Source organism: Periplaneta americana, chromosome 6 (assembly GCF_040183065.1).
Source record: "Periplaneta americana isolate PAMFEO1 chromosome 6, P.americana_PAMFEO1_priV1, whole genome shotgun sequence".
Lineage (NCBI taxonomy): Eukaryota > Metazoa > Arthropoda > Insecta > Blattodea > Blattidae > Periplaneta > Periplaneta americana.
Genome location: NC_091122.1, coordinates 8,453,664 through 8,468,150, shown reverse-complemented (window position 1 = coordinate 8,468,150; position 14,487 = coordinate 8,453,664). Strand labels below are relative to the sequence as shown.

General features: G+C 35.0%; 1 protein-coding gene across 1 annotated transcript in view; it reads right to left on the bottom strand.

Annotated features, from left to right (window-relative positions):
- LOC138702154 (uncharacterized) overlaps positions 1–13,892 on the bottom strand; it is a 32,491-nt gene extending 18,599 nt beyond the window's left edge. Inside the window, exons 1-3 of the mRNA XM_069829760.1 lie at positions 13,820–13,892; positions 7,818–7,885; positions 2,854–2,881 (exon numbers count right to left, since the gene is read on the bottom strand). Coding sequence (XP_069685861.1) covers positions 2,854–2,881; positions 7,818–7,885; positions 13,820–13,877 — 154 coding nt within the window. The 5' untranslated portion in view covers positions 13,878–13,892. The remainder of the gene's footprint in view (positions 1–2,853; positions 2,882–7,817; positions 7,886–13,819) is intronic.
- Between the last annotated feature and the right edge of the window lie 595 nt (positions 13,893–14,487).

Genomic DNA, 14,487 nt, shown 5'->3' with positions numbered 1-14,487 from the left:
GAAAGAAGCCATATAAAGATAATGACATAAAATTTCGCGTTCCGTTTGAAGTTTGTGCACCACTGTTTTCTTAATCCAACAGGTTGCTTATTCATATACACAACCCTTCCTCTTTCCATACTTAGCGCTTGCTGCCCGCGCACGACGTCAAGGTCAGAAAAATGCGCTTGCTTTGACATCACTGATCTATTACGTAAAATGGACGACTGCAAGACAGTGACGATTTCTACGGTAGGTATTGACCGGCTAAATAAATAAAAAAAGAAAGGAGTCCAGACAAATTAATATTAATAAATGTCACTAAATTCGCTGAGCGATAGTGGTCTTGAGTATACAACAAGGAAGACGAAGTCGCAAGTTAGTGTGAAAGATTCCCCAAGTAATGTAACTTCCTGTCTGTTATTTTTTAAGTATTTTATTAGTTGCATTTTAATTTACACTTTACCTAGTGTTCGTTGGTCTATGTTGTATTTTGTCACTGTATTTCGTTTCAGGAACAGTTTTGTGGAAATTCTTGTAAGGAGATGTGCTCATAGCTTGCTTTTGATGTCGGAATAGAGCTGTTTAAAATGTATTACTCCCATACAGTCAGCATTTAAAAACTGTAATTGCTCTTATCTTAGTCCACACCTGTGGAGTAACGGCTAGCGCGTCTGGCCGCGAAACCAGGTGGCCCGGATTCGATTGGCGGTTGAGGCAAGTTACCTGGTTGACGTTTTTTCCGGGGATTTCCCTCAACCCAATATGACCAAATGCTGGGTAACTTTCGGTGCTGGACCCCGACTCATTTCACTGGCATTATCACCTTCATGTTATTCAGATGCTAAATAACCTAAGATGTTGATAAAGCGTCGTAAAATAACCTACTAAAATAAAATAAAAGTTATTTGGCCAGTTTGTCCAAGTAATGTTTACTTTTGCTTAACGAATGTTAAATTAACAGTCTGTTTAATTTTAACTCTTTGTTAATGTATTTTCCATTTGTTCATCATAATTTTGTTTAAGATAACCAACACTTAAGTATAACGTCTGTTAGCACTATTTTAACTACTCAACAGCAGTTGGTACTGATTCTACACATGTAAGACAATTTTTGATTGGCTAAAATTAATCTTTAAATTCTATATTATAGAGTGAGTCATGAAACTTGCATAATATGACAACCTGTTATAGTAGGTCACGGTCAGCGCGTCTGGCTGCGAAACTAGGTGGCCCGGGTTCGAATCCCGGTCGGGACAAGTTACCTGGTTGAGGTTTTTTCCGGGGTTTTCCCTCAACCCAATACGAGCAAATGCTGGGTAACTTTCGGTGTCGGACCCCGGACTCATTTCACCGGCATTATCACCTTCATATCATTCAGACTCTAAATAACCTAGATGTTGATACAGCGTCGTAAAATAACCCAATAAAATAAAATAAAATAAAATAGTAGGCCATGCTCCATAAACAAACAGTTGACAAATGAAAGTTGTAGGTGACGTGCTAAATAATAATTACAAAGTAAGGTCATATTTCCTCATTGCTATTATGGATACGAAATACGAAAGAAATAAAATAACACTGATGTATTTAAACAGTCCAAAGTATTTTTTAAATGTTATATTACCAGTCATGTGCTAAACATTCCCTACAGAGAGACACAAAATATTAATTTCGCAACTTCTGTTCGAACAGCTGTGGAGACATCGGCCATATTTAACTAACTGTTAAACGAGTTAAACTACCCGAAATCCTACATTTAAAATTAACAAACTATTAACAATCTGTTAAACCAAACTGGTGTTGAAAACAACAATTTTATTAATTAACAAACTGTTTAGAGTTAACCACTCGTTAAATTATCTAACAATACTTGGAAAAACCGGCCAATTATCTTCAGTATTAATAAAATTTGCACTTAACTGAGAAGCCATCTGTTGGATACAGAATATTCTGTACAGGAGTTCAAATTTCATCGCTCAACAATTTTTCAACTGTAATATTTAATTTTCTTTATTCATTTGTTATTGCTACAACTTTCATTAATTGAATGTTGCCCCTAAATCTCAATATTGCAGTTATTTTGTAATAATAGTAATATTATTTGATTCAATCTTGTATGTTTAGTCTATTCATAACATGGAATTGAGTGTAACTTTAATAAATTAGATGTTAATTCATACTAACACCATATCATTTAAAAATAAGTGTCATAATCACTTTGTTCATAATTTAACCTTTTTATTGATTTTTTATATTTCATGATATTCTGATTGTAAAAACTGTTTATTGTCTGTTTTCGCCAGTAGCATTTCTGTGGAGTTAAAAATGTTACAAACATTTATGATGTGTAACATGACTTTGAATAACATACAATCCCATACTTCGCTTGGTGTACAAAACATATTGATGGAATAACGGTCCATGTTGCCCGTCCGATAGCAAATTTATGAGCGGAATTACGATGTAACATTTTTGTTCCTCCTGCACAGTTAGCAGAGTGTAACATAGACCGTTATTCGGCCAAAGCTTCAATTGCAGAGAATGCTTTCCGTGTGTAATACAGAAACCGAATTTATCATTCTGCAAATCGCATTATTTCGTTTATTGATGTGTTTCAAGTAAGAGGCATTCGCATATGTTAAAAGGGAAGGAATTTATATGAAGCTCGTAAAATTTAATTGAGAATATCGTATATTGCGTCACCTTGGTGAATCTGGTGTATTTATTACAATTAGTATTGGCAGCCAGGATCTCTTAAGTAAGCTTTCCCTACAATAGTTGTCCTGGGAAAATATTCGGTCAAGTGTAAGACGAAATATTCCGTACAAATAAAAAAAAAATATTTTTGAGAGTGCTAATGTTATTACTTACCTCTTGTCTCATCAATCACCTTTTGAGTCTGAAAATAAATGAAGAAAATTTGGTTAAGTATTTAAAGCGTGGAAAAATTAAAGTCACTGTAATGATCTGATAGGAAGGAAAGAAGAGAAATAAAGGCCTGTCCGTGAATGGCAGAGCTGTCGGGCCAAGTTTACCAGCAAGTTATTTCTCGTCCATTGGACTTTTGCTTTTAAGTGACTGTATCTGTGACTCACATTGTAGATATTTGTACAAGTCTTGCTGTCGGAATCTCTGACGGCGAAAATAAGAAATGAAATGGCGTACGTGTGCAGATACGCCCTAAAGTAAGGCAAAAGCAGCAATACATTGACATGCAGTGGACCCGTGACCAACCCGGATAACCACAAGATCATATTAAACTACGGTTTTGGCCAAATAAGAGATTTTGGTCTTCACGGAACTGTTTTATTCGGGTCACTGGAAGATCTTTGGAAATTACGACGGAAACGTGAGCCTCAGACATAAGCATCATCATTGTGGACCCCGGGCTGACGTAATTTAAACATGATTGTTACTTAATACCAATCTGTGGGTGTTCTGGTGCAGGGAAAATCCGTGTTTGATACAAGAATGAATCGTTTAATATGTTACTTAATTGATATTGCATTTAAAGAATTAAAATACGATCATTTTGGTCCAGAGAGACTCATTTGGTGCAAGGATAATTCCTGTAACATGTTTCTTAATTATTATTATTATTATTATTATTATTATTATTATTATTATTATTATTATTATATACAAATAATTAAAATAGGATCATTTGGTTCAGAGAACATCCGTTTTTGGTAAAAGGATAATTACTTTAACATTTTTATAAATTAGTATTGAATGCATCCCTTAATAAATCATTTCAAATTAATGTCAGTACAGAGTGGATTGTGTATGAAGATAACTTTTTTATGTTGGCCTCACTCTACATCTTTTTTTCCTTTGTTAAGTTTATTTATACACGCTTTAACATATGTAGTCATGTCGCGTGTTGGAATGTGTGGGTGTAGGCCGTTTTTACTCTTGTTGAGTTTCCGTTTCTAGTGTGTGTTGTAGATGGCTTGTGTTCATGTAACTGTTTATAGATTTTGATTAATGTTTATCGTATTGGTAATTGAGGCGGTGATGAATCATGGCATGTAAATTTCCAATCTGTCTTTATGACTAAGTGAAACTATGAAAAACCCCAGGAAGATTGGTCGGCCACAGAGTTTGAACCCGTGACCTCCCGAATGCGTTCTCAAATTCTACCGTCTGAACCAACTCGCTCGGTTGTGCATCATTGTTTATGTAAATAAAAAAATGAAAATGAAGTGGTACAAAAATGTTATTTTAAGAAACACAGGAAACGAATATGGGTAAATTATGAGCGCAGGAACGGCACTTCGTGACACTTTGTATAATAACTCAGCTCCAGTGAGCTCAACGTAAAATGCTAATTTTTACTCTGTATGTGCTGTATTTTGGCGCATTAAAATGCTCATATTTACTACAAAACTCGTAAAAATACTAATATGTTCTGTGGACAAAAGAAACTGAAGTATGTAAAATTAGACCGAATAAAGTTTAAATACAATAATTGCGACAGAATATCAAGTTTTCTGTACGTAAGAATTGATTTTTTATCTTACCTCACTCCCCAAATGACATTATGTCCTTCTAGAAAAACCACACTTTCAAATGGTGAAGGAATTATCCTGATCGGTTAAGTAGTTTCTGAGATTTCTTCATACAAACACACAAACATTCATTGTATATTGATATTGATAAAGATTTAAATATTTATATATTCCCATTATAGAATACAAATATATGCGTATAAAAATAGTGTTAAGTGAATAATATTCTCCGTTTGTTGTATGCCTTAAATAGACGGAGTCATTTGTTTTTATATCATTATAGCCTGTTAATCTGAGGCGGCGTTGGTAAAAGTGTTGTTATTTTAAAACTCTTTTATCTCGTTAAATATCAGTTCTATCAAACCTTTTCGTAGAATAAAACTTATCGAAAATCATATTTAAAGTAACGTTTTTCATGGAAATCAATAATAAGAGAGATATTTCGATTTATTTAATTCAGGCCCCCTTATAATCCCCCTTTTGAATAAAGTATTTTGAATGCCATACCTATACAGTAGTATAAAATCTAAGTTAGGACGAACTTAATTAACATTCAAACTTTCATAGAAATCGGTTCAGTCATTATCGCGTGAAAATGTAACAAACAAACAAACATACATACAGAGAGACAGACAGACAGACAGACAGACAAAGAAAAATTTCAAAAACTCTATTATTGGTCTTAGGATAGGTAAATATACTTGATAACACCAATTATTCTTGAAAAATCGAAAATTACAGAAAAATTTTGGTTACAGATTTATTAATAGTATAGATTTCATTTCTATTATAATCATTCTCAATGATGTTAATTTCTGAAAATTCAAAGGATTCAAAGTGAGGTTTAAAATCTGACAGAAGTCCGAAGTTTATCAGTTAAATGTTCACCCTTCAATCTCGATCTTTTTTTTTCCACTTCACTTAATTTAATTTCGAGAAGAATTGTGTTGTAGGGCTGGGGACGGAGCGGTTCGGTTCGGAGCAGTTACTGTGACGTCATTACTCGGTTGCTCCGAGTACAGTACCGGCAGATTTAAAATATAGATGGAGTGTTTTACAAGCGTTGTAGTAAAGCGCTGTCGGTTTTCCAATTGACGAGAAAAAAAGTGCTTCTCTTCATTGCAAAATGGCGGTTGCAAATTTTATTTGCGTGATTACAACTATTAGCAGAGTTATTATATATGAAAGGCCTATTTAACCTTCAATTTTTTTTATATATATGACAGACGAAATAAAATTCATAAAATACTTTATAATACTAACAGCTAATGAATTATAATGTGAGGTGAACGTTTAACGCTGCAGCTGAATAAAAAAGAAGATAGAAAGAAACGGGCTCCATGAAGCGCTGCCTAAAACACCTAAAAATAACACACAGAATTATTTACTATTACGGAAAGTGGATAAAATAATCAATAAAACGTGGAATCTTGAACTGAAGAACATGATGTTTATTTATTTTAGAACATTACTAGCCTTCCATACAACCATGTTCTCTTTGGGGAAGAGTAATATTATTGATAAATTAAAGTAATTAGGTAATATAATTCGTAGAAATAAATACAAATAAAATGATGACTGATGAGGTAACAAAAATCCAATTAACACAAATAGAAAAAATATAACGCACTTCCTTTTTTAACATATTTCGATATTAATGAAACACTCTAATATAATAATAATAATAATAATAATAATAATAATACTTATGGCTTTTAAGGAACCCGTAGGTTCATTGCCGCCCTCACAAGAACCCGCCATTGGTCCCTTTCCTGAGCAAGGTTAATCCAGTCTTTACAATCATATCCCACCTTCCTCAAATATATTTCAATATTATCCTCCCATCTACGTCTCGACCTCCCCAAAGGTCTTATTCACTCCGGCTTCCCAACTAACACTCTATATGCTTTTCTGGATTCGTCCATACGTGCTACATGCCCTGCCTATCTCAAACGTCTGGATTTAATGTTCCTAATTATGTCATGTGAAGAATACAATGCGTGCAGTTCTGTGTTGTGTAACTTTCTCCATTCTCCTGTAACTTCATCCCTCTTAGCCCCAAATATTTTCCTAAGCAACTTATTCTCAAACACCCTTAACCTCTGTTCCTATCTCAAAGTGAGAGTCCAAGTTTCACAACCATATAGAAGAACCAGTAATATAATTTTTTATAAATGCTTACTTTCAGCTTTTTTGAGGACAGACTGGATGGTAAAAGCTTTCAACCGAATAATAAAACGCACTTCCCATATTTATTCTGCGTTTAATTTTCTCTCGAGTGTCATTTATATTTGTTACTGTTGCTCCAAGATATTTAAAATTTTCCAGCTCTTCAAAGGATAAATTTCCAACTTTTATATTTCCATTTCGTGCAATATTCTGGTCACGAGACGTAATCATATGCTTTGTCTTTTCGGGATTTACTTTCAAAGCTATATCTTTACTTGCTTCAAGTAAAATTCCCGTGTTTTCCCTAATCGTTTGTGGATTTTCTCCTAATATAGTCACATCATCCGCATAAACAAGGAGCTGATGTAACCCGTTCAATTCCGAAACTTCTCTGTTATCCTGGACTTTAATAATAGTAATAGTAATGATTTAATAATTTATTTATTGAATCTGACAGGCCATAAGGCCTTGTCTTCCATCCTACCAGATAGCACATATAAATACAAAAAAGAAATACAAACACTGATGATTAGTAGTAGTAATACTATTATTATTATTATTATTATTATTATTATTATTATTATTATTATTATTATTATTATTATTATTATGTACAGTAATATGTTCAGACTGTCAGTGTTCATTAGGCCCACTTGACAGGTCATATAATAGAATGAACTCCTCTTCATTACTAGAGTTTCAGCCAGCCTTGGGGATAAGGAAATAATTTGTCCTACAGCAGAAAATATTTAAATACATTAGTACCTACGTTGTTGTCTGCTAGAACTAAGTGAAACACGTGAACTCTGTTCGAACGTTTGAACTGACCGGTAACGGCTACGGTTAACCGAATAACTTCGGTGCTCCGCTGCCAAGCACATAAACCGATAGAACCGAGTAACTCAACAGTTCTACTCGCTCCGTCCCCAGCTCTATTGTGTTGTTTATAAATTTCTGACCCACATAGTGTAGTTGACCCATTGGCTTTTCAGAAAAGTATCACTCTGTAAGGATATTATCTACAGTTGCAAGCACGGCCTGGCATCCATGATATTAATAACAGAACATTCTTCCATGATAACATGATTTGGTTTTTTACCAATACTTAAAAGGTTCTCTCAGTATGTAATTACGAAAATTATTCTTCACACTTACTAAATCTGCTAATTGTTTTCCGAGTTCTTTGGCTTTAGGGTCCTGATGATCGCCGTTACTTTGCGCTTCTGAAAAAAGAAAAAGTTTGTAAACACAGTGATAGTACGACGAGCGATTGGTGGATATTTAATTACCTGGTTCGTAAGGTATGGGATCTGTGAGCTTCCAATGGGGGAACATGCATGACACTTTCAGTGGGGATATGATATTATGATATGATATTTATTTCTACAGCTCTTATTTATTTTAGTAATGGGTCGCCACCACATCTCTATATTCGTACTCCCCGTTTATTACAATAACACATACAAACTTTCATCGACGTGTACAGTCATCTTATTGTACTTTTACTACTCCTATTACAATAATACATACCCTCAATTTACTATCTAACCTCTCACCCTGAAAACTTTCCCTTCTATCTAGTGGTCACCTGACCACTTTTTTTGTTTACTTAATATTGAAGTATTTCCTATAGTTTAAAATTTCCTTAATTTATATATTATCTTTTACCAACTACTTAATCATAATCATTTACAATCACTTCTACCTCTCCTCACTTCTGTCATTAGTTTTATCCCCTGTTTCTTCACATGTTCATTTGTTCATAAATTTTTGATTGGGCGTTATTATTGGGGACCAAGGTGGAAGTGGAAGGTGTTTGATCTGAAGGTCTTCCAGGGCTTGCATGACTACTGCAGCTCGATGTGCACAAACATTATCTTCAAGAAATAGGCCTATACAATTTTCTTGAGCAACGGTATCACGCCTGTTCGAAATGCACTCTCTCACCATCCCCTCTGCGTACCTTTGACCTCTCACAAGGGAAGGGTTTCGGCTCGAACAGGAATTTTTGGTTAAAATTTGTACAGAGACTTACTTCACAATGGTGATGAAGACCCTAAAAGCATTCATTTGTGTAACTCTCCGTTTGGTTGGTATTGGTCAATACATTTCTTTAAAAATGTACATGAGGATTGTCTATAAAATGCCTGAAACAGCAATAAGCACAACACGCAGAAGCAACTTACCTACTTACTGGCTTTTAAGGAACCCGGAGGTTCATTGCCGCCCTCACATAAGCCCGCCATCGGTCCCTATCCTGAGCAAGATTAACCCAGTCTCTACCATCATATCCCACCTCCCTCAAAACCATTTTAATATCATCTTCCCATCTACGTCTCGGCCTCCCCAAAGGTCTTTTTCCCTCTGGCCTCCCAACTAACACTCGATATGCATTTCTGGATTCGCCCATACGTGCTACATGTCCTGCCCATCTCAAACGTCTGGATTTTATGTTCCTAATTATGTCAGGTGAAGAATACAATGTGTGCAGCTCTGCGTTGTGTAACTTTCTCCATTCTCCTGTAACTTCATCCCTCTTAGCCCCAAATATTTTCCTAAGCACCTTATTCTCAAACACCCTTAATCTCTGTTCCTCTCTGAAAGTGAGAGTCCAAGTTTCACAACCATACAGAACAACCGGTAATATAACTGTTTTATAAATTCTAACTTTCAGATTTTTTCACTGAAGACTAGATGACAAAAGCTTCTCAACCGAATAATAACACGCTTTTCCCATATTTATTCTGCGTTTAATATCCTCCCGAGTGTCATTTATATTTGTTACTGTTGATTCAAGATATTTGAATTTTTCCACCTCTTCGAAAGATAAATCTCCAATTTTTATAGTTCCATTTCGTACAATATTCTGGTCACGAGACATAATCATATACTTAGTATTTTCGGAATTTACTTCCAATCCTATCGCTTTACTTGCTTCAACTAGAATTTCCGCAGAATAAACTCCAGAACAATCTTCTGAACCACATTCCAGTGCTGAAAAATCAAATACCACCAGAATTACATTTTTGAAGTCCGAGACTTGTTCAGGATTCATGTAACCAGTTGATTGCCAGGAATATTGAAGCATAGAGCGGTACACTGGAGCAGACAACTAATTATGAACAACAGATTGCATTTTCGTTATAAACACTCGATTTCCCAAGTTAAGTTCTGGATTCTCAGCAAGAGTCCTTATGCAATCTGTTATCCTCCGAGCATATATTTTGTATTGTCTAAGGAAATAGATATCCAGAGGCTGGATATATTTAGTTTTTTTTTAGGTGGAATGATAATGCATTCCATGTCCTAGGCTTGGAATGATTCATTTATTAAGGTTGTGTGCTTGTGCACATTCAATGACTCACACAACAGTCTACATTCCTCATTAGCTGCAGCATTTTCAGACAGAACGTTGGAGAAAAATGTTCTTAAATGGGCTTTAGACATTTTACCAGTCACACTAGCTTCTAGGCTAGGCGTAGGTGTCACATCCCCTTAACTTGTGCAGTGCTCTCCTCACCCCTCAACTTGTACAGTGGTATAACAGACAAACCACACATTACACAAACGAATGCTTTCGGGGGCTTTACAGAGATGTAAAGATGGGACTGTATACAAATTTTGGATACGAAACTCCTGTTCGAACCGAAACCCTTTCCTTGTCAGTGCTCCATCGATTATATGAAGTTCGGTTCGCCAGCCTAAGAACACACCAGCCCAAACCATAACACTTCCTCCACCATAAGAAACTATTCGTTGGACATATTGCGGTACACTGCGATTGCCAGCAGACCTGTGTACTCTCTGAGGTCTGTTGTCATTAAAGAGGCAGATCTGGACATTTCCCCAAAGAATACCTTCTTTGATCTTGTGATTGACCCATGCTAATCTTTGTCTGCGATTGATTGGTTTAAGTGCTAGACATGGTAGCGTTCTATAGGACGTCAAACCTTCTTCCCAGAGTCTATTTCTAATTGTTTGATCAGATACCGAAGGGCCAGTGGAGTTCTGAAGGTCTTGTTGTATATGTCTAGCTCTAGCAAATGGAGTTCTTCTTGCTTGGATGATGTATTTTGACGGTCTGTCGAGGCGTAGTCTTACGATTTGATCCAGTGTCAGGTCTTCTGGTTACCAAACCCGTCTCCCGAAAACAAGGAAGCACTCTAGAAATCATACTCTGGGATTTATCTATCAATCTGCAATATCAACCTGACATTCACCTCGCTGCTCTAATCGACCTACCATCTCTACCTGATCACTTGACAGATGATGCTTCTGCATGTTAAGTCAAAGAAAATTAATGAAAAAGAGCAATCTTGTTGTTAAAACACGATTAAAAATTAAATTAGAACGTATATGTGTGAAATCTGATGGCAAAAAGTATGATTATTCACAAATAAACAATTATTGAATTAGGCTTCAAATTCTTGTTGCTATAAAATATTCAGTTGTTTGCATATCTAGGAAGATAACTTCATTATTATTTGAACAAAATATTTGGAAATAATAATTGCTATTGCAATATTCCTATTCATTTTTAAGTAGTTTATTAGGTCTACATAGAATATTACAATTATGATATAAATTTTGATAAAGTGGTGTCGACAAATGTTCAAAAAACAATTTTGTACAGACTATGTTGTAATGATAAACCAAAATCCAGAAGATTATTTTTAATAAATAGGGAATTCAAAATATGTTACACATTTGAATTAAAATTGAGCAATTTAATGCCGGTACTGTTTATTAAATAATGGGAATATTCAGTAATTGTATATTTCTTAAATTTGTTTTCGCTGCATTATAATGAATATGATGTATCGGTAAAGTTCATTACTACGAGATTACACTATTGAGAAATTTGTATGAGAATAATTGTGGCGCTGTCAATCTTCTACCAATTGAAGGTAGGCTTACATATTTAAATTCCTTTAGTAACGCATTGTAAGAATTGCTGTTAATTAAAGCACATCTACCATATTTATTTTCTTAAAATACATAGGCCTGCATCGAAGGAAACGCTTCTGAATTTTTTTTATATTAATATTATTATTATATACATCTGTCCACATAATTGAAAAATAATAATATTATAATTTCCTACGTATTGCAAAGTAACTTTAAAACGTGTTCATCGTTGAAATATCCCTGGAATTATAAAAAGTAGATCCTGGTTGTCCATATATTTTATCCATGATCTCATCAATGTGTGTTTTTTTTTAATTTAAATTATATTTAAGAATTAAACCTGCACTGTTAATAGAAATTTTCAGAACTCAAATTGTATTGAACATTTGGTTGTAGAGATGTTCTGTGAAAAATTATGAAGCAGCATTGTTAACATCAGTACCGGTACGAAATTATCTAGTACGAGTATACTCCAGGTAAGGAGACTGTGTAGCTACTGTATATCATGTTATGCTATTTAAATTGTACCATAGGCATGCAAAGAGAAAGAACATATTTATTTATTCCAACGTAAGTGTTGGTCGATTATTATTCCGAGATACTTAACTTGAGGAGATTGATTTAGAATAGGACAGTTACAATTATTAGAAGAAGAATTGGATGTACGAATTTTTAAATAAAATATTTGTATCTATGTTAAATATAAATTTGTTGAACTATTAAACATAGTTTGGGTGGATATGACGGTGAAATGAAATGTTCAATGAACTATACCACAGGGCAAAAGTCACCCTGTTAGTTTAAGGTTATTACAAGCAAATAGGCTATTCGAGTTGCAGAATAACAAAAATTGTGCCATGTCCCAGCACTAAAGTTTACTCACATAGTGTGTTGTGGTGGTTTTTTCTAAGAATTTTGAAAACATATAAGGGGTACTGGTCTTTTATATTTTATTGGGAACAACCCCTCCCCAACATAGCTCTTATTTAATCAGACTCGCAACCTGCATTCTTGCCCTGTAATATCTTAAATTGGTTTTAATTTCTTATAAGTGGTTGAAAGTGATGTAAGTTACCATACGAGTCTTTTTTTTTTTTCGCTATGCTACCAGTCGCATCTTCCCTCGCTACAACATTAAAATTGGTAGTTGCGATCAACGATTTTTTCACAATCGACTACGTAGTTGTTTTTTGTGAAAATTTCAACAATAAAAAGTGACGTGTCGTGATATTACAATTGGAGCAAAACATGTGGAGCATACCAAGATACGAGAGTTTTTAACGCAGATGTACGATCCTACCAGGCCAAGACACGAATTCTGTAAGAACATGTGTATTGCGATGGTCGTTGCATATTCAACGTCTGCCAGTGGATGGCATGTACTAGGAAATTCGTATGTCCCAGTGCTATAATGTGTCGTGAACGTGCAGTATATTTCCAGCCTACAAGCATAGTCTGTCTGCTTGGTGAGTACCTGCCGTTAGTTTGAAACAATATAATTTTGTCTTGACAATTGGCAATCGATGTTTCCAGAAAACTTTGAAATATGTATAATAATTCTATTCTGCAACAAGATACATATAATCCAGAAATTCGTACGCCATCATTATTATAAGCATTGTAAATGTTGTTTAATAAATTAATCACTGGTTTATCTGTATATTGTTAGATAATCTTTATGAATTTACATATTTAACTACATATTTGACTCTCTCTATTTTAGTGTATATATTTACATACATATTTGGTATACTACATAAAAGTTAGTGTTTTTTTTTTTTACTTATGGTAGCCTTAATATTTTAAACTGTAACGCCAATACTCCAAGAGCGTGACGTCATACAATTTCGTGTGACAATTACCCAAAGGTTGTGTTGTGGGTAACCTATCATGATACGGACGGGTTTGAAAATAAACATGAAGAAAGAAATGCTGAATAAAGTGATAATTAGACTGATGCAGAAGGACGTGAAGATAAATTGAAGGAGGAAGACGAACAGATAGAGAAAGAATAAGACATCAAGAATGATGATAATCAAGAAATGGAAATGAAGGGAAAGGAAAATGAACAGAGAACTGGGAAGAGAAGATGTCTTCGAAAAGCGAAGGGCGGGAATCAGATGAAGTAGACCCAATCGAAGAACAAGTGGAACGAATTTTTATATTTTATAATTTCGTGCACCAGACAGCGAAATGTGGAAGATTTGGTAACGGTAACAAAGAGCCAAGCAATGAAGTGTTGAACTTACCAACGAAGACGAAGGGCACGAATGCAGCGAGCACGAAGATCAACAGCGAAGTTCTCATTGTCTTGTAGTAAGGCACCTGTCTGCTGTCAATGGTACGCCGTCTCAGTGAAAACGAAGAGCTCCACCGCCTTCTTTTATACGGTCTCCACGGACATGACACCGATAACATGCTCGTTACTATGATACGTTCGTCGATTATATAATACACGACACGTATGTTTCATCATAATGTGACGTGCTAAGCGTCCATTTGTGGTTATGGAGTAATTTATTCATAGCGTTCTGCCGAAGGGCAGGTGTTTCACTGCAAACCCAGCATTTTCCAGTCTTTCCTATTTTCTGCCTTCCTCTTAGTCTCCATTTATGATCCGTATATCTTAATATTGTTTGTTTGATATCTTCTTCTTCCCCGAACTCTTCTCCCGTTCACCATTCCTTCCAGTGCATCCTTCAGTAGGCAGTTTCGTGTTAGTCAGTGACCCACCCAATTCCTTTTTCTCTTCTTAATCAGTTTCAGCATAATTCTTTCTTCACCCACTCTTTCCAACACAGCTTCGTTTCTTCTTATGTCTGTCCATTTCTCACGCTCCATTCTTCTCCATATCCACATTTAAAATTCTTCTAGACGCTTCTCTTCACTTCGTCGTAATGTCTATGTTTCTGCCCTA